Source organism: Trachurus trachurus, assembly GCF_905171665.1.
Source record: "Trachurus trachurus genome assembly, chromosome: 1".
Taxonomy (NCBI): domain Eukaryota; kingdom Metazoa; phylum Chordata; class Actinopteri; order Carangiformes; family Carangidae; genus Trachurus; species Trachurus trachurus.
In genome coordinates, this window is record NC_139891.1 from 27,805,494 (window position 1) to 27,828,897 (window position 23,404).

General features: G+C 40.5%; 1 protein-coding gene across 1 annotated transcript; it reads right to left on the reverse strand.

Annotated features, from left to right (window-relative positions):
* Positions 1 to 139: 139 nt before the first annotated feature.
* Positions 140 to 23,159, reverse strand: vav1 (vav guanine nucleotide exchange factor 1). Its single transcript, XM_083976359.1, has 29 exons — positions 22,978 to 23,159; positions 22,361 to 22,456; positions 22,133 to 22,249; positions 19,272 to 19,388; positions 15,752 to 15,810; positions 15,335 to 15,400; positions 14,966 to 15,074; positions 13,678 to 13,773; positions 13,488 to 13,556; positions 13,151 to 13,254; positions 11,959 to 12,058; positions 9,879 to 9,974; positions 9,695 to 9,763; positions 9,509 to 9,595; positions 9,124 to 9,209; positions 8,866 to 9,001; positions 8,634 to 8,743; positions 6,758 to 6,859; positions 6,518 to 6,612; positions 6,389 to 6,411; positions 6,209 to 6,242; positions 5,896 to 6,032; positions 5,038 to 5,103; positions 4,124 to 4,155; positions 3,030 to 3,140; positions 2,168 to 2,255; positions 1,847 to 1,976; positions 491 to 642; positions 140 to 375 (listed from the first exon to the last, which is right to left on the reverse strand). Exons 2-29 carry the CDS (start codon positions 22,445 to 22,447, stop codon positions 322 to 324), a joined length of 2,532 nt encoding a protein of 843 aa, XP_083832485.1. The 5' UTR covers positions 22,448 to 22,456; positions 22,978 to 23,159; the 3' UTR covers positions 140 to 321.
* Positions 23,160 to 23,404: the final 245 nt, after the last annotated feature.

Below are 23,404 nucleotides of genomic sequence, written 5' to 3' on the forward strand. Positions count from 1 at the left end.
CAATTATTTGTTTAAAATTTTTGGTGTAATGAAAAAAAAAACACAAAATTTTTCCAACCGGGAGCTCAGACTGTTACCGGAGCTGGTTTATACCCATGGTTTGAAGTTGTTGCACATACACGAACCAGACATCAACATATGAGCTGAAAAAAGTTTTATTCACATCACTAGACACTCATTAGATCACAAGTAACAGCATCTCTCTCACACGCACACAGACACACTCGTGCACATGGGTTAATGCAATCGATGGAAACCACGTATCACACAGACTCCTCCTTCACAAACAGTTCAGGTCCTCGCGTCTCCTCTGGAGCCACGTCAGCAGTAGTCGGAGTAATCCTCGTCCACGTAGTTGGACGGGAAGAGGCCCACCTGTCGGAACAGGAGCACCGCAGGTCAGATACAAACAAATAACGCCTTCAAAGCACAAACTGTGTTTTGTTTTGATTTTTTTAATGTGTGGTTGTGGTGGTAAATGCCTCCTCACCCGGCCGTAAACTTCTCCTTTCCACCAACCGCTGTGGCCTTTCTTGGAGAGGATCTTGATGGTGTCTCCCTCCTGCAGCGACAGCTCCGAGCGGTCTCTGGCTGAGAAGTCGTACCTGGCCCTCGCCACGCCAAAACTCCTCAGGCTGCCTCCTGTGTGACGGAGCGAATAAAATAAGATAAAACTTTTTAAAAAATCAACAAAATAACAAGTTGGACATTTAGAGATTTCTTTTCTTTTTTTTATTGACAACCATGGGTATAAAATATCTTTATAATCCTCAGCATCTTCTCATTTCTCCCTGATCAACTTGGATCATCCACTTCGTAACACCTTGATAGACCAAAGAAATAACGGTGGTGGACGGCTCCCTCCTCTCTCTTCGTTGCAGGACAGAGAGATACAGAAGATCTTTTATACCCATAGCCATCAGACTTCATAATTCTTTGTTAAATAGATGAGTTACAGACTTCTTTGAATTTCTCTTTGGGGATTAATAAAGTTCTTCTTATTCTACCTTTTACCTGTCTTCTTTCAAAGACATAGTGGCTCATTTTCCAGCTTCACAGGTGCTGGTTGGAGGATTTTCAGGTCACAGTGTGTCACTGTGTTCTATTAACAGCAGTGTTGGTCTGTTCCAAACTAAAATATCTCAACAACTATTTCATGAATTGCTTTTTTTAAATTTGGTAAAAACACAGTCCCATGAGGATGAATCCTACTGACTTTTATAATCCTCTGACTTTCTCTCCAGAGCGAGGTTCACTTTTATTATTTATAGTTATTTATCAGGGATAAACCAATGTATAGGAGGACTCAGTGGAAAAGCCTGTTTTTTTTCTCTTTGCTGCAAGCTGCTCAGAGCTACGCTATGGAGGCTAATGGGATTTCTTGGTTTCCCTCATCAAACTTATCAAATACACAATCCAACAACTCCAAAACGCTCTGGTGGACAAGTTGTGGCCTGCACATTCACCACGCTATGAGATAATAACAGAACGGAGGTAAATTCATGCAAAACTGCTGATGCGCGTTACCGTCGGGGGCAGTTTTTCAGCAAGCAGTCTCTGCATTTACCTCTAAAACAACTCTGTCTCGTAACGTTACGTTATTATCTCATAGCGTGGTGAATGTGCAGGTCACAACTTGTCCACCAGAGCGTTTTGGAGTTGTTGGATTGTGTATTTGATGAGTTGGATGAGGGAAACCAAGAAATCCCATGAGCCTCCGTAGCGTAGCTCTGAGCAGCTCGCAGCTCTATCCCTGCACTATCCCTTTAAGCTACAAATCCTGCATAGTTCCTCATCAACGTGGTGGCGATGTGGAGTTTGTGTCAGTGACAGAGACAAACTGTACCTGGCGTGCTATTCGGTGTGTTGTTAGACGAGTCGCTTTGCTCTGGTTGTTTGTACGGTGTCCGCAGCGTCGTGTCCACATCCTTGAAATACTCCTTCAAAGAGTTTTGCTGGTAAAACTGAATCATCTCCTAAAGCAGAGGAGATAAAAAAAACAAACAAACACCAGTGTGACAGGAGGACGAGGAGGAGAGCAGCGTGGGAAACGTGTGACAAAGATGTTTGGTCGTGTTTGGGGGGAAGGAAATCAGGTCAACTGTAAATCCACAATGTGAGAGACAGTTTCGGTGTTTGATGTTTGATATGAAGCTGCTGAACTTACAACTAAACCCTTGAATGCTTTCTTATCATTGATGCGGTACAGGCCTTCAGCGGACGTGATTTTAATATGTCTGATTTCCATGTTGAACCTGGGAGAGATAAACAGAGATGATCAGATCAGAGAGCAGTAACACTGACGGGAGAGTTCACACACAGCTCACAAAGATGTTGAAACGTTGGACGTCGTTTAGTGTTTTAGTTTCACAGCTGAACGGTGAAGCTGCTGCTCTCAAAATGAAATAAAAAAAAGGAAAATTGATTCTTCCACTTCTGCAGTGAGCAGGTTTCATATGATAAGAGCTGGTGACAATGTGTACTTATTACATTAGTTGAATTTCTTTCAGAGGAAGTGAAACTTGAGTTTAAATACATCTAGCAATTTATCCAAGTCAGGCTGAGAACATTATTCAGCATTAATGTGTACAACTAGGCCTTAAATGGCTACTTATAGAAATATTATTGATATCATTTGAACATGAAAATATTTGAAATGAAAATCATAAAAAGAGAAAACAAACAAAAAACACCAAAAACAAAAAAAATAATTAGGTCATATATATAATAATACTACTGCCCTTTAAACAATGAATTATTTCGTATATAAACTTATGAAAAATGGCCATCAAACAGCTGAAAAAGATGAGTTGCTGACTTATCAACTAATCGATTGATCATTGTTCCATACAACCACTGATCTGACAGCGTTTCAGTGACCTTCTTTTAAAAAAGCTGTAAAAAAAATAGTAATAATAATTACCGGTAAAGTAATAATTAAAGTGTCACTGTATTATCAAAGTGATAAAAAATAACTACTTAAAAATAAAAGTTGTAATTATTTACTGATGAACTGATTGGAGACTCACTTGATGCTGATGGCGAACTCTCCTCCATCTTTCTGCCTCACGAGGAACGTCCCATCAGAGCGGGACATCAGCAGGTTTTTGGCGGCGGTTCTGTCCATGTTCCCGGCAAACCTTGAAAAAACACACGATCCAAAATCAAGAACTGAAACCTCATTCTTTGCTCTGATAAATGAAGTTACTTTTAAAACAGGATATAAGACAATCCTCAACGTAAAAGAGGAAAACTGAAATTGTTAGAAATAACACTCGCCCTTGTTCAGTTCAACACACCCAGTGGGTTTCTCTCACTTTACCTGTTAGTTGTTCTGCTTCTGCATTGACAGTTTAATTAATTAACGTAATCCAGCAATTATTGTTTCAATACATTTTAAAAAGTTATAGCATCACTTTACTTGATGTACCTCAGTTTAGTACACAAATAGTCAATTATTTGCTTATAAAATACTATTATGTCGTTGCATATGAGGACATGTTTATTGATGCACAATAATTATCATCAATTATAACCTCCCTTTGAACATTTGTTTATTATTACAACTGTCTTAATACAGCAGCCTCAGTAGCAGTCACAGTTGTTGACAGAGTCACCAACAGGCTCTTACAGCTACTTACAACTGCCTTATATTGTGTAATAAACAGTGTATTAAATGTCTCTATACTGCTTATAAATGCTAAATAGGGCTGATTTTGTGATGCAATACAAATCGGTGTAGTCGCTCCTCATCACCACCAGATGGAGCCAAATGCTTTCAAATGCTTCACGTTCCGACTGTGTCACAAGCTGTTTTTAAATTTTATACGTTATTATCTGCAGCACTTTGAGTCAGCACATCGTTGTTATGATCGCACTGCGGGGCGGAGAACGTTGACTAGATGACAAATTATGACTTAAATGACTAATATTAAGAAAAGGTTATTTTACACATGGAAAATGATGATGTGCGCCGCCAGATCCCATTAGTTGCACAATGATGCAGTTTGCCGGAAAATGAACAAAAAAAAAAAAAAAAAAAAGTGCTTCTTCTGCTTCTGTGGCTGCTGGTGTCAGCGGCTCGGGGTACAAGTGATTTAAAGCAGTTCCTGTCGATACTCACCATTTGAAGGGCGACAGGTCAGACGTCGGTCTCTGGGAAAACAGGGAGATCACACAGAGGGTTAGGCGTTGCGCAAAGGTCTGTCCCTGGTTCCTCAATTGCTAACACTACTTACGGTGGTTTCAGTAACGTAAATATGTTTCTCTCTTTTTTAAATTTTTATAAGAGGGAAATGTTGCTTTGCACAAAATTGTGTTTTGGTGTCATTTAAAGGGATGGTTCACCCAAAATTCAAATGTCACCCTCATGTCAACTAAGAGCTGTGAGAATTTTCGGAGTCCTCCGTGCCTTCTCTGAGTTACGGGGGGGTCCGCGCGGCAGTATTTGTCCATATAATGATTGTGAATGGATACCACTTTTCTTTGTCCAAAAAGACACACCAAAAACATCCAAATACCTCCATAGTGCTCATCTGTAATGTCCCTCTTGTATTGAAGCCCCGACATGAGAAATTGTTCCGAAAAAAATTAAATAAGTATATATTTTAAGCTTGTTTGTAGCGGAAGCTCCCAGTGTCTCAGTTCACTGCTCTTCCTGTGTCAGTGCAAATCTCGCGTGATTTGCACCGACCGACGGAACAATTTCTCATGTCGGGGCTTCAATACAAGAGGAACATTACAGACGAGCAATATGGAGGTATTTGGATGTTTTTTGGTGTGTCTTTTTGGACGAAGAAAAGTGGTATCCATTCACAACCATTATATGGACAAATACTGCTGCGCGGACCCCCCCCCCCCCCCCCCCCCCCCCGTAACTCAGAGAAGGCACGGAGGACTCTGAAAATTCTCCCAGCCCTTAGTCGACGTGAGTGGGGTGAGTAGATAACGAGTGAAATTTTAATTTTGGGTGAACTATCCCTTTAAAGCTTCATGGTGAGTGACAATGATGATGATGTCATGTGGGGTCGTACTCACAGCGACGTAGGGCTGAACCTTTTGGCAGGGGAACCATCCCATTTGACCAGATGTGAGGTTTCTTCCCTGAGTGGCACACACACAACAACAACAAATCACATGGCCGGACTGGGCGGAGCAGCGACGCAGCACAGTTATTGCAACACATGAATGAATCAGCAGATCAACACTGTAACTTATAAACAAAAATTCTTCCTGAAACAACAAAATGACCCAGTTGCAGCTGATTTTGATCTGATCTGAGGCAATCCACACTGTATTTGTATGCGCATTAAACTAGTTTTGTTTGCTTATGTAAATATTGTGGCTCTTGTTGTTCGACAGAGTGACAAACTGTAGCCGTTCTGCCACAAAGACTTCGTATTACTGACAATTTCCCAAAACGCACCTCGGATATCGGGTAAATAATAAAAAAGGATCTTTACTATCTCTTGTGTTTGTGTTCAGCACCATTTAAAGCCAGGGCCCCTGACACTGAAGCAGCGACATGGGATCCAGCCCAGATTAGGTTCTGATGTATTTTCCAAACCAAAACTTTTCATATAAATCGCACTGTAACGGAAAAAAAAAGAAAAAGAAAAAGAAAACAAACAAAGCAAATAGACAGAAGAGCAGCAGCTACGGGCACGAGGGCGGAAGTGCGAGCAAGAGATGAGATGCAGAAAGGGGGAAAAAAAGACAAAAGAGACTGAAAATGACAAAAGCATTTCACACCTACACAAGAACCACAGGAAACAAAGGCTTGAAAACAAAACGACAATAATGCGTGACCCTGTTAGTTTTCAGAATGCAGATTTATGTGTGCTTGACTTAAATTTTTTTAGTTTGTTTGTTTTTTTATTTTATTTTAAACGTTACCTCCCACCATGGCAGTTCGGCATCAGCCCGGGTCAGCTCAATGATGTCACCTTTGGAGAGGTGAAGCGGTTGGCCAAAGCCCACAGGAGGCGGAGGCAAGGCATAGTACTCCTGACATACCTCCATCTTAGGAAATCCTGAGAGAGAGAGAGAGAGAGACAGAGAGAGAGAAAAGGTGTTGAGGTGTCAGGGAGGAGAAGTGACAGGAAGTGAAAGCACAGCAGATACTTCCTTTACTCTTCAATATTGAGGAGGAATATACACTGGAAAGCTCTTTAGTTTTTTTGTCTAAATGATATCACAAAGTCCTTACCAACGCTGGAATGTCCGGACTTCTGTGTTTTATTCTGAAGGGACGAAAGATAAACGTTTTATGTTTCTGCATGAGGTCAATTAAAAAAAACGGGGACATGTAAAATACTGATTCATCACCTCGAAAAAAGAATAGAAACATAAAACATATCCACAGTGGCAAAGATGAGCGTAGTCTTACCTTCTTCGTAGTGCCAGAATGATCTGTAATTTTAAGAGGACGATCAACGTAAGAAGTGATAATTTTTTGCTCGGTTGTGATAATTCGAGGTAGTTTTAGTAGTAGTTTTTAGTATTTATGTGAACAGACCTGAGTTTCGTCCGCAGGCAGGGACTCTGCCTAAACACTCTTTATGTGCAGCCATTTTACAGCGTGTGCAGCGGTAGCCCTGGAAAAATATCCCTCTGAGGACGACAGATGGAGAGATTCAGCCTCAGCAGACGAGTCTGTGGTGTTTTTGTTTTTTTCTGTTTTTTGTTTTGTTTGTTTTGTTTTTTAAATTGGAGCTTGGAGAGATGCCGAGAGGAACAGACAGGGAGACAGAAGTACCTTAACAGCATCGCGCAGGCCTTGCAGGAGGTGGTTTCCTCGAAGCAGTGCATCTGGAAGTCATGGTTGTTGGCCGTCGAGTTCTCTGGACACATATTTGACCTGCAACCGTGAAGCACAGCTGTTTTAGCCAACGCAAACAAAGAGGAAGTTTTCACTGTAACGCTAAATGGTGGAAGTAACTAATTTATCGTGGCTGTCCATGTTGGCTAGCAACAAAATAGCAACAGTTGTTGCTACACAATGTAGATAAGATACAATACATATATATATAATCAACAAATCATCTGTTCATTTCCGATGGGGTTGAGTGAGCAAGCCGCAAAACTGCAACACAAATCTATAAATGACAAGTGGCTACAGCTCGACTTATTCACTTGTTTTGTGAATCAATAAAATCAAACTAAACTTGCAGTTGTTTATCTTTTATCTCTTGTTTCTCTATCTCTTTGTTTTTGGTCTCTTGAGGGAAACATCTCAACATAGCGGAGCGTTCAGCTACAGTAGTTGTTGGTCTCCACCTGTCTGTGGCTGTTTGATGCTGTACAGTGGTGTTGTTGAGCTCTTATTGTGACAAGAAATGACAGTGTGAGAGTCAGAGAAAGAAAAACCTGCTGTGGCACAGTCGCTTTAAACCCCGAGACTGATCAGGGGAAGTGCTGAGTCGCGTGGTAACTCTCTGTGGGTTTGGAACCGCAAGTGACCCCTTTCACATTACAGTCATCCATCCTCCATCCATCAGCTGCTGCTGCTGATCATTATGGGGTCACACAGGGGCTGGAGCCAATCGCTCGTTAGATCCGTTATTATTAGAAAAATATATTTCCTATAGGAGATTTTAGAGACTTTTATACAGGTAAACTACAATTACTAGCCTCCATTATTACAGTTACTGTAATCTATTCTGTGTATTTTTGCTTTAATTCCGTCTGTTGATTTTGATTTTGTATTTTAACCATGTAAAGCACTTTATTAGTTCTCTCTGTACGACAGAGTATTAGGGCCACATTGAGAAAATAACATTCACAGACTTCGAGAATAAAGCCATAGTTTTACGAGAAAAAAGTTGTATTACATGAATAAAGTTATAATATTTTAACCTGTTGTTTTGGAGGAGGAAAGTTGTTAAAATGAGGCTGTGGAGCATTTTGTGAAGTTGTATATGGTTGATACTTAATCCTTTGGCCCATTAGCACCACATTGTCATCAGTACCAGGACTTTGAAAAGAATATGCAAGAAAATGCATCTACTCTGCAGAAAGAACCAGGAGGACTTGGAGGAAATTGCTGCTTTTTTCTCATAAAATTGGCACTTTGTAATACAATGACTTTATTCTCGAGATCTGTGAATTTTTTATTTCTCAATGTGGCCCTATTACTCCGTTGTATCTCTGAGAAAAGTGCTATATAAATACGATTTTACTTACTTACTATTCAAAATATTGTTGTCCCTACTATCACTCTTATTAATATTACTACCACGCTGCTGGTCTTTTTCTCTTTCTTTCTTGTTCTGCCTCTCCCAACCCGACCAGTCGAGGCAGATGGCCGCTTCCCCTGAGGTTTCTGCCTCTTAAAAATATATATTTTTTCTCATCATGTGCCTGCTCTTGGTGGGAAATGTTGGGTCTCTGTAAATAATATTTCAAATAGAAGGTCTAAGGCTGTATCTGAAAAGAGCCTTGAGATGACTTCTGTTATGAATTCACAAATGAAAACTGACTTTGACTTGAGTGTTGCAGGAGGAGGAGGAGGAGGAGGAGGAGGAAGGCTGCAGCGCCCAACATCCAGTGTTGTATAAACATCATCAGGCTTCATAACACACACACACACACACACACACACACACACGGCAAGTTTTATGCGTGTAACTCACACAGCCATTTCAAACTGCTCCAACCATTTCTTCTTCAGTTCTCTGGTTTTGAAGAATAGATCGTACCCGGATCTCCCGTAGCCGTCCAGCAGGAGGAAAGAGTAGGACCACTGCTCACACACACAAATACACACATAAAAAGATAAAAACACACACAGTCAGCCTCATGGATGTCATCATATATGTATTATCTGGTATAAACCGGTGCTACAGACTGAAGGAAGCTGAGGACCTTCTTATTGTCCTTCTCTCCGGCGGTTTCGTCTCGTATCTGGTAGTGCTGTAGTTCAATGACGTGCTTCAACTCAAAACTCTCTCCGCCCTTCTTCTTACATACAAACATGGCTTTATCAAAGAGGAACGCATACCTGACGGACACAGCAAAACACACACACACACACAAAAGGGGACAACAAGAGGTCAGGTACTTGATGTTAACTCGTGAAATATGCACAGTACACAAGGACATGTAAAAGAAAACACAACACACCTGTCCTGTTTGGACTTTTTCTCTGAGCTGACGATCTTCAGCTCTCCGTCCATCTTAGGCCGACCGAAGAGCGCGAGAGACTGAGTCTGAAGATCAGAGGAGAGGAAATATATATTATATAACTGCTATAACGGCTCCTGTGTGTTTGCGTTACATTGAGATCTACAGAAAGGACTACACACTCTGCCAATCAGCAGTGGTGCAGCACAGATGTTACAGACGGCCCTGATGAACAAAATAAAGACTCCACTGAACTCATGTGCTGATGAAAAATACTGAAACTTGTTTGCAGATACTTTCCTCTTTTTCTACATATATTATATAACCGCTAAAAATAATTTAATGTTAAAAAGAAAAATGTTAAAGTGAAACTGTGAAACCCCACCATGTTTTCTATGGACAACTGGAAGGTGGTGATCTGCCTGATGATCTCATTGTCTCGCTTCACCTCGTTCACACACTGCGCCAAGTCCTGGAAACACACACACACACACACACACACACGCTTGATGAAATATCATAAATGTTAAGTCAGATAATGACGTTAACACAAATACACACATTCTCTTACCCTCATGGCATCGAGAGCTGTGCGTAGGTTTTCCTTCTCTGTCGCGTCAGTGGTGTGCTTCACCAGCTCCTGCACGCACAAACATAACAACACAAACAAACTCACAACAACATCACACTGCAGCTGCTGGGTATAGAGCTCACAGAGGAAAGATAACCGAGATGTAGCACGGCCACACACGTACCTGTAGCAGCAGGTGGTATTTGAGGACTCTCTGCATGGGGACCATGAGTAAATCTCTGAGAGAGAAGCGACCACTGTTTGCTCTCTTTGAACACTCCTGGGGGAGAAGGAGAGGGAGGTGAACATCTGCAGTGATAAAACACCTCCATGTTTTAAGGAGGTTAAATGGCAGACGCCGACTTGAGTCACTTCTCCCCTGCTGACCAAAGATCGTATCCAACATATAAACCCACTGTGGTGGGGTGGACTTTTTATGCATGTAATGATTCACCTGGATGTGACACATATACACATATACAGGTGCATCTCAATAAATTATAATATCATGAAAAAGTTTATTTTATGTCAGTAATTCAATTTAAAAAGTGAAACTAATACATTATATAGATATAGAATTAAACATTTCATGTCTTTATTAATTTAATTTCTTTAATTGTAATGATTATGGCTTTCGTTTAATGAAGACCTAAAATTCAGTATCTCATAAAATTTGAATATTACAAAAGACCAATAAAAAAAAAACATGTTTAACATGGAAATGTCGGCCCATTTATATGCACACCATAACTTGGTTGAGGCTATTTGGCTTGAACTACATGAAATGGACTTTTCCATGATATTATAATTTATTGAGATGCAACTGTATACACCAACATAGAGATCTAAAGGCCTGGTTTTGACTCTGTTTTGAATAATAAATACGCTACTGATTCATATATTCTAATTATCATGATACATTTCTTTATTTATTATTCTCTACTTATTAATTACTTAATCACACGCATGTTTAAACATCAGCTTGTTGTGTGTGTTTCTTGTGGTAAATGAACGTTGAGGTCATCACTGCACATGATGACACAGAAACAAATACTGCAGCACTAAGAGAAATGCAACATGTGCCCAGGATGTGATCTAATCCCTAATCAATCCCACTGACACTAAAAGCGATTAGGGATCGATCCGCCTACGCTGCGGCTCAGGAGTCATTTCCACTGTAGACCAGGGTTACGTAGAAAAGCCACATCTGTAAATCTGGTTCAAAGGACTCATTATTATTTATCATCACTCACTGTATTACACATCATTAAACCACTAAATTTGAATATTGTTCATCACTACACAAAGCTCGCTATTTGTGCATGGTGTCATCAAAATGGACACTTAAAGGTAAAGTTAATGTGTTGGCAGGCAAATGTTTGTTCATATTTATTATACAAGTCATATTGTGAACTGATCGTGGCACCGGATGGAAGAATCACACAGTCCAGTGAAAGTTGCTCACACAGCACAAACGCCAAAAAAAAAAAAAGCAGTTTCTCTCTCTCTTCCTGGTTTGTTTCTGGATTGTTTTGCCCATGACTCATCACTGTGCATCTTTCCCTGAAGATGCTGACTCAGCCCGTTATCACACTCATAAAAGTAGCTTTTCCCTGGCTCTGGGAAAGTTTAACAAATACTAAATCTTTATGGTTAAAAATATCAGAGGAAAAAGAGGTGCGATAAATGACCTTGTGTCAAGTCATGACTCTGCCACGCTGCAACCAACTCTGTTCGCACATACATCAAGCTACAAACAACAAAAACACAGCTAGTAAAGCTACTAAAAACAACACAGTGATAAAAGTCACAGTGTACACACAAGTACACAATCCCTCTCTGGCGAGCACTGCTGCACACTACAACATGGTCAACTGACTCTGGGCCGTCCTAAGTTTAGTTCATTAAAGTAGATGTAAGCGGAATGTTTGTTTTAATATATATATCCGCTGACAAGAAGTTAGCCAAAACGATCGGATCGCTTACTTCTGCTTTAAGGCACAGTGTGCAATGATATCAATCATTTGCAAGAAATGAGGAGATGGTTGCACCAGATTTAGACCACAATCTAAAATACCTGCTACATAAAATGACAAAAGACATAAGATGACAGATAAACAGTGGACAGCACAGAGACAGTATAGACACACAACTTCCACATTTAAAATGGCTCAAGTCAAGTGCAAAAAAAAAATAATAAAGGCAAAAAAATATATATATACTTAAAAAAAAAAAAAAAAGAAATAGTGTAAAACCTTCCTCACCTCCAGTTTCATCCTGATATCCTCTCTCGTGTTCGAGAGCTTGTCGAGGTGTTTGGCCGCTGTTTCCACCTGGCTACAGTATCGACCGTACAGTAGCAGCCTGAGGGAGTCAACGATTTAAAAGGCAAATTATTATTATTATTATTAAAAACACATGTATCTCGGGATGTCACGATTAGAGATTTTGTTGGTACGATTATTGTCAGAGAAATAATCACGGTATTACGATTATCACGATTATTATCTGATTATTTATGCATTAAAATAGTTTCACGACACTATGGATGTGGAAAATCAAATATAGTCAAAATATACCGGTACTTACATTATTAATTATTTACACAAAATATTGGAAATATCCAAGTCATTAATTGTCATCTATAGCAAAAGCTTTTTAATTACAAATGACACGCCAACATTTAAATTCCTACCAATTCAATGTTTCATTAGGTAAATAGAGGAACAAAAGGGATGTGGCACACTCGTAGCCTCAGATGCACATTTTGGTTGAGACGTTGGTTTTTAACACAGCTTGAATAAATATTTTTGCATCTGAGGCTACGAGTGTGCCACATCCCTTTTTTTCCTCGGTTTATTTTTCGTTTGTGAGCACCTCATCAATACAGGTGTGCGCTCTCCTCCTCTTTAAAGACTCATTAGGTAAATAGACCAGTATCTGTGCATTTACCTTTACTTTGGTGCACATCTGAAACACCCCCAGTGCAAAACTGAGCGTTATCGAAGGTCTTTTATCCCTATGTCAATTCGATTTTTTAACAGTTCTATTTAGTTTGTTATGTCTGTTGCACTTTTAAACCCCTGTGCACTTTAAAATTGTTTTCATTTGTCTACCAGCAAGCACTTTTTAATCTGTTATTTTGCCCAGCAGACAGAGAGCTTTTTGCTTTGCTTTTTCTTCTTTTTAAGGCTGCTGTCACAAACTCATTCCCCTTGGGGATAAATAAAGTATACCGTAATCAATCAATCAATCAATCAATCAATCAATCAATCAATCTGCCCATATGGTTCAGACATAATCTTTTTGGAAAGTGGCGGTATTTAGGAATCTTTATGATTAATTAATTGTGGCATCTAATACCACGATTAATTGTGAAAACAAGTAATCATGACATCCCTAATCTCCACTGTTACTGTACAGCAGATAATATAAACATGTGTGTGTCTTGTTTACCTCTCCTTGTAGTTCAAAAACACCTGGTAGAGATTCCTCGCTCCATAACCCAGGATGGAGCTCCGGACCTCCTCCAACAAACCACGATGGGTGTTGGCCAACTCCTACACACACACACACACACACACACACACACACACACACACACACACACACACACACACACACACACACACACACACACACACACACACACACACACACACACACACACACACACACACACACACACACACACACACACACACACAGAAAACAGGTTAACAATGCTAAAAGGTGAAGTTAGACCCGTCAACATAACCAGGTGTGTGAGTGTACGGACAATCTCCTCCTGTACCTCTATGTTGATGAAGATACTCTCGATGTCTTGTTCGTTGAGAAACTTTTCGAGAGGTTTCATAAAATGCTGCTCAAAAAAAAGAAAAGAGAGAAGACGTTTTTGTTAATTTGTCTTTAAACGTAAAGACGAATGTCCATTTGCTTGCTGGTCTGTACTGTAGGTGTGATTTGCACTGACGCTTGCGCACATGTAATATAGATTCCAGTGTATCCGAGTATTTCTCCTCCGTCGACCTGATCTCCTGCAGGCAGCACTCTCGCTTGTCTACGCCGGTCTTCTGTTGCTGCATGAACACACACACAACAAGTCTAAGATTCACTTAGATCACTCAAACATGCACATTTGTATATTAAATTGTTCTAATATCTACAATGTAGTTTTTTTTTTTCTTTTACATATGTCTTTATTATTATTTACTGTGCATATACAGGTTGTCACACATAGAAATTTGTGTGTGGGTTAGTTGCAGCTGGACTTTAATTTCACCATTTACTCTTTATTGTTTTGTTTTTTTTAGATCTCTCTCGTGTTGATGCAATGGTTTGTCAGCATTTTGTGCATCTTCTCCTTGTGTCATGAAAATATTTACTGCTGCCTAGATTGCTTTTCTCACACAGTGGGACTCACTGTCCAGATGATGCATAAATATTTGACGATAAAGAAATGATAAATACTGAGCCATTTATATTTCAGCTGCATATTCTAAAAAATGAATGGCCTTTTTGTCTGTGTTAACTGTCCGACACTGACTCTTCATTTACTCCAGTCTTCACTGTGTCTCAGAATGAGCCTGTGCCGACATGAATTATGTAGCGGGGTGACATTTACACACAATGCTGTTCCTGCATGAGGCTGCTATCTGCAGATGGAGACACACTGCAGAAATCTCTGCACAGCTCTGGGGCTCAACACACCCACAGTCAGAGGGTCGCAAAGTGAATCAGAGTGATTATAGATATGCAGAAAGATACTGTGTTGCTACAGTGTAAGATTAGCTTCGTGTTTTCCTTTCCCATGTCTCTAGAAATTGATCAAATAAGACTAGAAATTGATCAAATAAGACAAGAAAAAGAAATGTTGGACACATGGAGCGTGTCAAGTGGATGCTGACCAAAATAAAATATGTTTGTATCACCACTGAGAAAAAATAAGAGCTAAAATCTGGCATTTAATGTCTGTTCAGGCTGGCAATTTTGCAAATGTATTCTTCAATTAACATTTTAGCAAATGTAGACAGTAGATTATCTAGATAAATTTAACAAATGTAACATTTGGGAAACAGTTTTTGTTGAAAAACACAAGATTATATTCATAGCTTTTAAAGTAAGGTCAGATTTTGTGTGCTGACCTATAGGAAATAGAAACATTGTTATGTTTTTAGGTGAAAAGAGCAGAAACACGACCATCTGGACTGAGGTCCACTAAACGCAGCTCGTCTGAATCTGAATCTCTAAAGTTGCATGTGAACCACTCACAGTTTCAGGTTGTTCATCCGTCCTCATCAAGTCCTCATAGATCTCGTCCCCTTCGTTCTCCTCATCCTCCACAAAGTCGTACAAGTCGTCATCTTCGTCCACGGTGTCACTGATACACGTAACACACACATGCACACACGTCAGAATTAATTTTATTCAATTATACTTATTTAAACATCTTGTAGTTGACATGTGCTGTACTCAGCGTGCACTCAACCCTCTGTATTGGAGATGATAAATCTTTGGTGTAACTATGTAAGAGCAACAGACCAAAACAATTTACCAATAGAGACAGTGTTTTTTTCTGACAACTTCTCTTATCCCTCAAGTTTGGTTTCGTAACATGTCTGCGAAAAAAAAATGACTCACTCTATCTGGTCTGACAGGCCGCTGTAGATCTCATCATCAGGAGCACATCCCTCCAGAGGAAAAGGCCTGGAGCAGCAAGAGAGAGTGTGTGTGTGTGTGTGTAGGTTTGTGTTTAGTAGAAGGTGAAGGTGGGAAAAGGAAGAAGAGTGCAGGGAGAATAACAACAAGATGAGCAGCGTTATCGAGCGAGTGATTAATTATACATGACCTTAGTTATACAATTAGCATTAAAGCAGTACATAAACATCCAATGCATTATTCATTACAAGCAGATGTATGTGCTTATTGTAAGTACTGGTCAAACAGCTGCAGATAATGATAACATGATTTATTACATGTTTATTTGGTGCTTTTAAATTCTGAGCATAAAACTGCATTAGTGCTTCAATTATGCAACACAGGAAGGGAACTACTTACTGGAGTCCTCTTTGTAAGGCAACGGATGAATGAGACAGGATGGACAGGGTGTCTATGACCTGTCACACAGACACACAGATGAGTATACAGTTAGTATATATATCCTGTGCAGAGTGCCACACAGACTGGTAAAGAGAAGAGAAAGAGAGAGTAAAAGAGAGAAAGAGCTGCTTCACACCTCAGACACTGACGCTGAATAACTCTCCTCTGAGCTGGTTTCACTCTTTCATTCCGTCCGACTGTGTAAAATGTGAAATGCAATCTCACGATGATGAGCGGCGGTGGCAGCAGGGATAACCAGTGTCATGATGACTGACAGATGTGATCAGGAGCAAAACTCAGTTGCGACTCGTCACATCCTACTTTGAGTGAAAGTGATCCACGTCCCTGATTAAGCAGCGACGTGTCTCAGCGAGCTCTGTTGCTCAGCCCACATCTGTGCTCAGTGTCTCCTTAGCGATGGCGATGTACCCAAGAAATAAACTAGTAATCGCTCTTTAATTTAAACATCATCATCAGAGTACTTTAATATGGTGCTGTTCTTTGGAAGAGACAGAAAACAGATAATCAGATAGAGTTCTCACTTTTTTTTGTTTTCTACTTTCATTCAAGATAGAGAAAGGAAGAAAGACATGTATCAAGAAGTGAAAGTCTGTGGGAGAGGCTCACGAAAAAAAAAGCAAAAAAAAAATAAAGTCTGAATGGACTGATTTTGAGCTTTACTTCCATTTAACAACCTGAAAGAAACCGTTTCATGTTTCGGATTATGTGTTCATTCACTGTCACTGAATATATCGTTATCTGGTTTTAGCACAGTTTAGCATAAAGACTAAAGAAGTCGGGGGGAAGTAACCAAGCTCTGCCTGAAAGTGCCACACTCCTCCTCACACAGCAACATCTGGTCGGGTCACATGATCAAGATTTCTCCTTGAAACTTCTCAAATAGTTGAACTGAGCAGCTGTTTGACGACCAGAGATGTGAAAGTAAGCAACTTTTTACAAAAAAAAACAAAGAGTTTCTAGTTCCATGAACCATCTTGTTGTCACTGATAATTATCTTCTGACCCTGACGCGCGCCACAAAAACCAGCTGCACCTCAACCACTTGCAACACTGAAATCTAACACTGGTAAAGCATGATTGAGTAAATAAGTAAGATTTTGGGTGCAGGACTTTTACTTGTACTGGGGTATGATGTACTTTCAGTGTCTGATTGTTGTTCCCACCACTGTATACTGTGTAGATCATAACACAGCCTGCACCATAAACCACCACACTGTGCAGTTCGATGTAGTTCACTGCACTGTGGATGACAGCCTGAAAGCAGCGAAGTGAAACGAGAAGCTCGGTGACAAGAACACAGACTAAATAAACTGTAAAAAAAAAAAAAAAAAAGAAAAAAAAAAAGACCCCTCAGTCGGGTTGAGGATTAAGGGTTCCACCTCCTGTTGACTCATTTCGCTCGTACAGACAAACGCTTCCTCTTACTTTGAACACACAAATCAAAAGAGTGCACATTCTGGATCCCCTCTTGTTCACACTGAAGTGCCGCGGCTGCACGGCGACGACGACGAAAGTGAAAGAAGACTCTTAAAATTCTTGAATTCATGTGTTCGCTGAGCCGCTTCAATTAGAAAATCACCACGGTGCTTCCTGTTGGGGCTACGTGGGTGTCTGCAAGCTGCAGTGCTTCTGCCGTCTACCATACTGACTGGCATATGAGAGCACAATGGTTTCCCTGAAGCGGCGCTCATATTTACTGCACTGCGTTAGGTTGCGGTGGTGCTTTTGAAAGTTTGTGAACTCCTCTCAGTGTTTTTACATCAATAAAACAAAGAGTGGGTAAAGTATCTAATCATCCAATGTCACATATCACTGAGTATGATAATGAAAAATATTTCACCCAAGGTTTAGGGAACTTGATAATGTATTACAATCAAAAATGTTAAAAGTGACACTTACCACACCGTTTGCTGGTGCTGTGTCCCGTCTACTATAGGTGTAGCTCCAGTAAGGACCAGTGTTACCAGTTATCAGGACTTGAGTCCGATCTTGGTCTTGACACCACATTGTCAAGGTCTTGGTCTTGTCTCGGTCTTGGTAAAGTTGGCCTTGTCAAGACCACAGCTGCAGCCAGTGACATCTTTTTTTTTTAACCGGACCTTTTTTTAATCTCTCTGTCACACGCTCACTTTGGTTTATGTGATGTCATTCAATAACTATATATGATAATCAACACTGTTCTAAAAAAAAGTTGAAGTGTTTGTGTAACTATCTGAAAAACTCAGTTGCAGTGGGAGACTTCAGCAGGTTTTTCTCTTCTGTTCAATCCAAACTTTGTTTCAATTAAATATGTTATAGATTTTGATATAAAATCATCTTTTCTTTTTAGCTGAGGAATAATGTAAAGTAATGTAATGTCAAGCCGCGTTATTATTATCTCGTTCCCCTCTCGTATATCTCGTTCCCCTCAAAGTCTTGGTCTTGACTCGGTCTCAGGTTAGGTGGTCTTGACTACAACACTTGTAAGGACTGATTCAACCCAAAAGAAACAGCCCAACATTTAGCCGGTCACCGACTTGTCATGTTACTTCCCAAGTTATATTTTAAAAAAAGGATTGAAGGGGCAATGCAATCCCCCCAAAAAGGCAACAACATGCCATAGAGGTGAAATCAGAGTGAGTTCAGAGAAAGTACACGGATGTACAAATATGTAAGTCTGACCTTCACAACATGTTTGCAGAGGTGCACCGTGGCATAAACAAAGGAGGTTTCTGAGGCTGGAGGAGGTTACAAAACCATCTCTGAAGAGGTTTTGGGCTCCATTAATCCACTATCAGAACGACCGTGTGCAAATTCATGACCACTGTTGTTATCGTTCCCAGGAGTGATCGCCAAACACGCTAGTAGGTTCACTGTGTGAGGTCATAATAAAGGACCCCGCAGGGGAACTTCCAAGTAACTTATCTTCATGAGTCCACACCACCATCAGGAGAACTGAGAACAACCATCGCTGTGTTTTGGCAGAGCTGCAGGGAGAAAAACCACGACTCTCCAAAAATAACACTGCTGTCTGTCTGCAGCTTGCTCAAGATCATGTCATGTGGACAAGCTAGAAGGATACCAAGAAAAATAAAAAGGTTTTGTGGACAGATGAGACCAAAATAGAACTTTTTTGGTTTCTAAATGAGAGGCTTTTTTATCTGTACAACTTGTTGGTGGTACTATCATGGTTTGGTCATGTTTTGGTTGAATCTGAGCCAGGACGACTGGCCTTTGATGATGGATGAATGAATTCTGATCACAGAGAAACTGAATCTCTCTTTAGTTTAGTTTAGTTTATTTCATCTTTTGCACAAATTATTTACAGTCAATCGCTCTTTATCTATATTTGTTGTCGTTTTATGTTTTATGTCTTAGGTCAGATCTGTGAGCAGAAAGACACATTCAAGCACAACTCCTGGTAGGTACAGTAGGTGTGTGTGTTTGTGTGTGTGTGTGTGTTTGTGTTGGAGTGTTACCTTTGCAAAGTCCCGTACGTCAAACAGGTCAAAGGCCTCGAACAGTTCATTCTTCTTGAGATTAAACCTGTCTTGACAAACTCCCAGGAACGTCCGGATGTTCTTGAGGCACAGGAACTAAACACAGACATTAACTGGTTAGTCAACTAATTCAGTTCACTTACTCATTTATTACTTTTGCTCTTAGAGTTCAATGCACTGCTGCAACTTGCAAAACAGACAAATGTGCTGCAAATTCAGAAAACATCTTTGTCAATTTGACAGTTTGAGGATGTTTTATATATTGCATAGCACTGAGTTCTCTTCAGAGGGCTTTACAACCTGTGAAGCATCCAACACCCTCTGCCCTATTTGGCTGCTCTTCTTTGGCTGAACAATCCACATTTATCCAACAGTCCATGATGTAAACTGTTCTCTTCTGTGTACACAACATCCACTGCACATCTGCCCATCCTGGGTGGGGAGTTCTTCCTCAGTCGATGTGAGAGTCGAAGGGCAGAGGATGTTGTTATGATGCTGCGTAAAGACCTTTGAGACAAACTGTTTGTAAAAAATAGGCTAAACAAATAAACTTGCCTCGCCTTGCCTCTTCACTTATTCTAATGCAAATTTAATATCAACATAATCAACAGGCCCCAACAGCACACATATTAGCTGGCACCATTACTGTGTAATAATTATGCCATGTTCATCCTAATGGCTACTTAAAACACAGGCAGCAACATTAAAATGCACATCTTTAGCAAGTTACAGCATAATAAGAGAAGAAACAATCTTAGAAACATCACAACACGCAAGGTTACACAGCACACACAGCAGGCACACGTCGAACAGAATCGACAGTTAAACATGGCCGTGCGACAGCGTTGTGTGTGAATTATGATCTCGGTCTCTTCACTTTAACACCCAGCTGCGTCTACCACGTACATACAACCACAAATAGTTACTCTAAAAACCTATATCAAAGTGTATGTACACATGGTCATCAGCCACACGGACCACATGCATACGAGCAACAGCGATGTTTACAGACACACCTAAGGCTAAAAGAGATCATAAGAGATGGAGGGGCCGAATTTTTTAAAAGCTGAATTATAGCTACAGAAGAAACCACAGGGAGAGAGATATAGAGAGAGAGAGAGAGCGCAGAGCACAGTGCGACTGACATGGTGGTCAGACATATGCAGTTTTACATAACTTCCTGAAGCAGCTGCTCTCTCTCTGTCTTTCTCTCTCTATCTCTCTCTCTCTCTCTGTTCGACAGTGGGAAATGCGGAACTCTAATTTGAGAAAAAGGGGAAATGTTGAGTTCTGGTTGATACTGCAGCACACTTCGCATCTCTCTGTCAGAAGTTAATACTTAACACACACAGGCCTACGACCTCGGGCCCTGCAACAGTTCCTCACACCGCAGTAAAACATTACTGCAACAGGCAACAAGGAAGATCCTCTACTTGCGCAATTTCTCATAAGGTGTGTGTGCGTCAGAGTGGACTCCTGTCTTCTGTTAATCACCGGATGTTTCTTAACCACCCTTGACCTCATAGGATTTCCCAGAGTTTCACATCGCACGTGTCGAAGCAGAATCGCCTCCTCGTCCACGACGAGTGCATGTTTCAGGCATCGAGTCCTACCAGAAGCGCTTTAAAGGACTTCCCTTGAGAAGTTATGGCCGACCACGTCACAACCGTAGCGTCTCTTTTTCTTTGTCACACTTGAGTCTGTCTCGTGTCTCGCCCACACAAACGTTTCTTCTAATGATCTGTGTCCACTCAGGGTTGACCCAGTTTCTGTGTCATTCTCCTCGCTCCAGTTTTCCTTGTGTGTTTGGATGTTAAGTGTGGCACGATCTCTCTAGAAAGCTTGAGAATATATTTTTAATGAGTTTTGGGGTGAAAAGACGAGCCTGTGATTGAAGCTACAAGACAATTGTTTTTTGGTTTTTTTTAACATGGACCCAAGAATTTTCTGAAAAGATTTCTAAAAGGAACAGATGAATAATGTATTCACATTCTTGCAGAGACTTAACACCACTCTCATATTTGTTAGCTACATATGAATTAACAATAAGCCGTTAGCTTACTGTAGGTTAAATGGTGGGAAATAGGAAAACAGTCAGGTTTCAGTCCAAAGCTGGTAAGATGTCACATCTTGTTTGTGTCATTCTGTACAGAAAAGTACACTGTTGTGAACAAACTTGCTGTTCCTGAGCTAAATTAACTGACTGTAGCATCATATTACAGTAAGCAAGAAGGCAGAAGAATGGTTTAATCTTCTCGTCTAAAACACAGATGGGTATTTCCCAAAATGTCTAAAACTATTCCTATAAAGTGTTGACATCAACCTTTTTCATTAGCAACCACTTCTTTGTATCTGAATGGAAAAACATCTGGCACATAATAGTAAATAACTGCTTTGGTATGAATCTATACAGTTTTAAATCCAGATGCAAATCAAAATTATTGTTGTTTTTCTTTGTAACCAACAAAATGTTCAATCTAAATCACTATTTTTCCACACCAAGAAGTCTTAAAGGTCCTAAATGTGCAGAGCGATAAAATATCAGCCTGCACAGTGAGATCATTTCAACCTGTCTCATAAAAAACAATTTTTTTTTTTTTTTTTAGGAATCATAAATCACATATGTGATTCCAGTGCTAATCACGTTCTCCCTCAGACTCGTGACACTGATTCCTCCAAAACTCATGAAACAATTTGATCTTTTGGGGGAAAAGAGGTTGACAGATACAGATCACAGCATTTTCCTATCGGGCTGCTGCGGGGCTTCAATGCTGCCTGCTGGTTGCTAAGGAAATGTCCTATGGAAATGGAGCAGGAAAAGGTGTGTGTGTGTGTGTTACCTGGGACATCTGTGGGCGCAGGTTGATCTCTCTCAGGTTGACCGCCTGTGGCAGCAGGTTGTTGAGCAACTGGCAAAGCAGCACGCCATCTCTCAGAGCCTGCGCCAGGTCGCACACCTTTCAAACGCACAATCACACATACACACACACACAATTAAATTCAGGAACCAACACAGGATGTGTATGGGAACCTGTCTATACATGTAGTATGTGACACAGGCCATCTACCTGTGCGCCGTCCCATGTGACCCTGTGGTTCTCAGGAAGAACTCGGCATTCGATCAGCCACATCGCACACTGCCGCCACAACTCCATCTTTGTTGTCTGAACAACACACACACACACAGATGTGAAGCAGGACTTTGTTAAATAACAATATTCATCAGCTATTGCTAAAATAACTTTGTCAGATTGTAGGTTAACACACCTCTGACAATCAGAGATGACTTTGCTTCACCAGCAGCCATTAAAGGTTTGTTTTTTCCTTCTCATCATTTACACTGAATATCAATTAAACATATTCACTGTCTGAATTCACACATGATGACTGTTTTCAGCATTTTACACATGAAGCAGCTCTGAATCACACCCTGTCACAGTCTAAACACTCCTCTTTTTCTTCTACACTAGAATCTGGACATGAAACTGAACTTTATTCAGTCAGTTTGAAACCGATGCAGCAGCACTTTAGTCGGCTTCGTAGCAAACAGTGCACCGCCCCGTCCTTTCGGTAAAACACTGAAGCCTTCTTGAAACTAAGTGAAATTTAAAAAAAAAAAAAATGCAGCTGAACCTGAAACTGTAACTTTCTAACAGTACAGGATGGTACAACAGCGAGGCCTCACCTTCAGTAGCTTCTCTCCCCGGCACTTCTCTGTCTTCGTCCTCGATGTTCACCTTGCTTTCATTATCTCATTTTCAGACTAGAGTGCTCTTGTTCTGTCTTTCTTCCGTGGTGGGTGTTCTGCAGAGCTGCAGTGTGTTGGAGGCTTTTAACTTCATCCCGCAACTTCCTTTTTCCTCTGACGCACCCTCACACAGCCGCATTGATACTCACAGATGCACACACACACACACACACACACACACACACACACACACACACACACACACACACACACACACACACACACACACACACACACACACACACACACACACACACACACACACACACACACACACACACACACACACACACTTATGCATACACAAAAAAGCTGTTGCTGCTGGTGCTGCTGCTGCTATGAGTGGCACAATTTGATAAAACAC

Excerpts from the sequence above, each read along its gene's own strand:
- vav1 (XM_083976359.1), bottom strand. The coding sequence starts at position 22,447 with ATGGAGTTGTGGCGGCAGTGTGCGATGTGGCTGATCGAATGCCGAGTT. Across the intron at positions 12,059-13,150 it reads TTTTTGAACTACAAGGAGAG|GCTGCTACTGTACGGTCGAT; the intron begins GTAAACAAGACA and ends TGACTCCCTCAG. Across the intron at positions 6,613-6,757 it reads GCCTGCGCGATGCTGTTAAG|AGGGATATTTTTCCAGGGCT; the intron begins GTACTTCTGTCT and ends TGTCGTCCTCAG.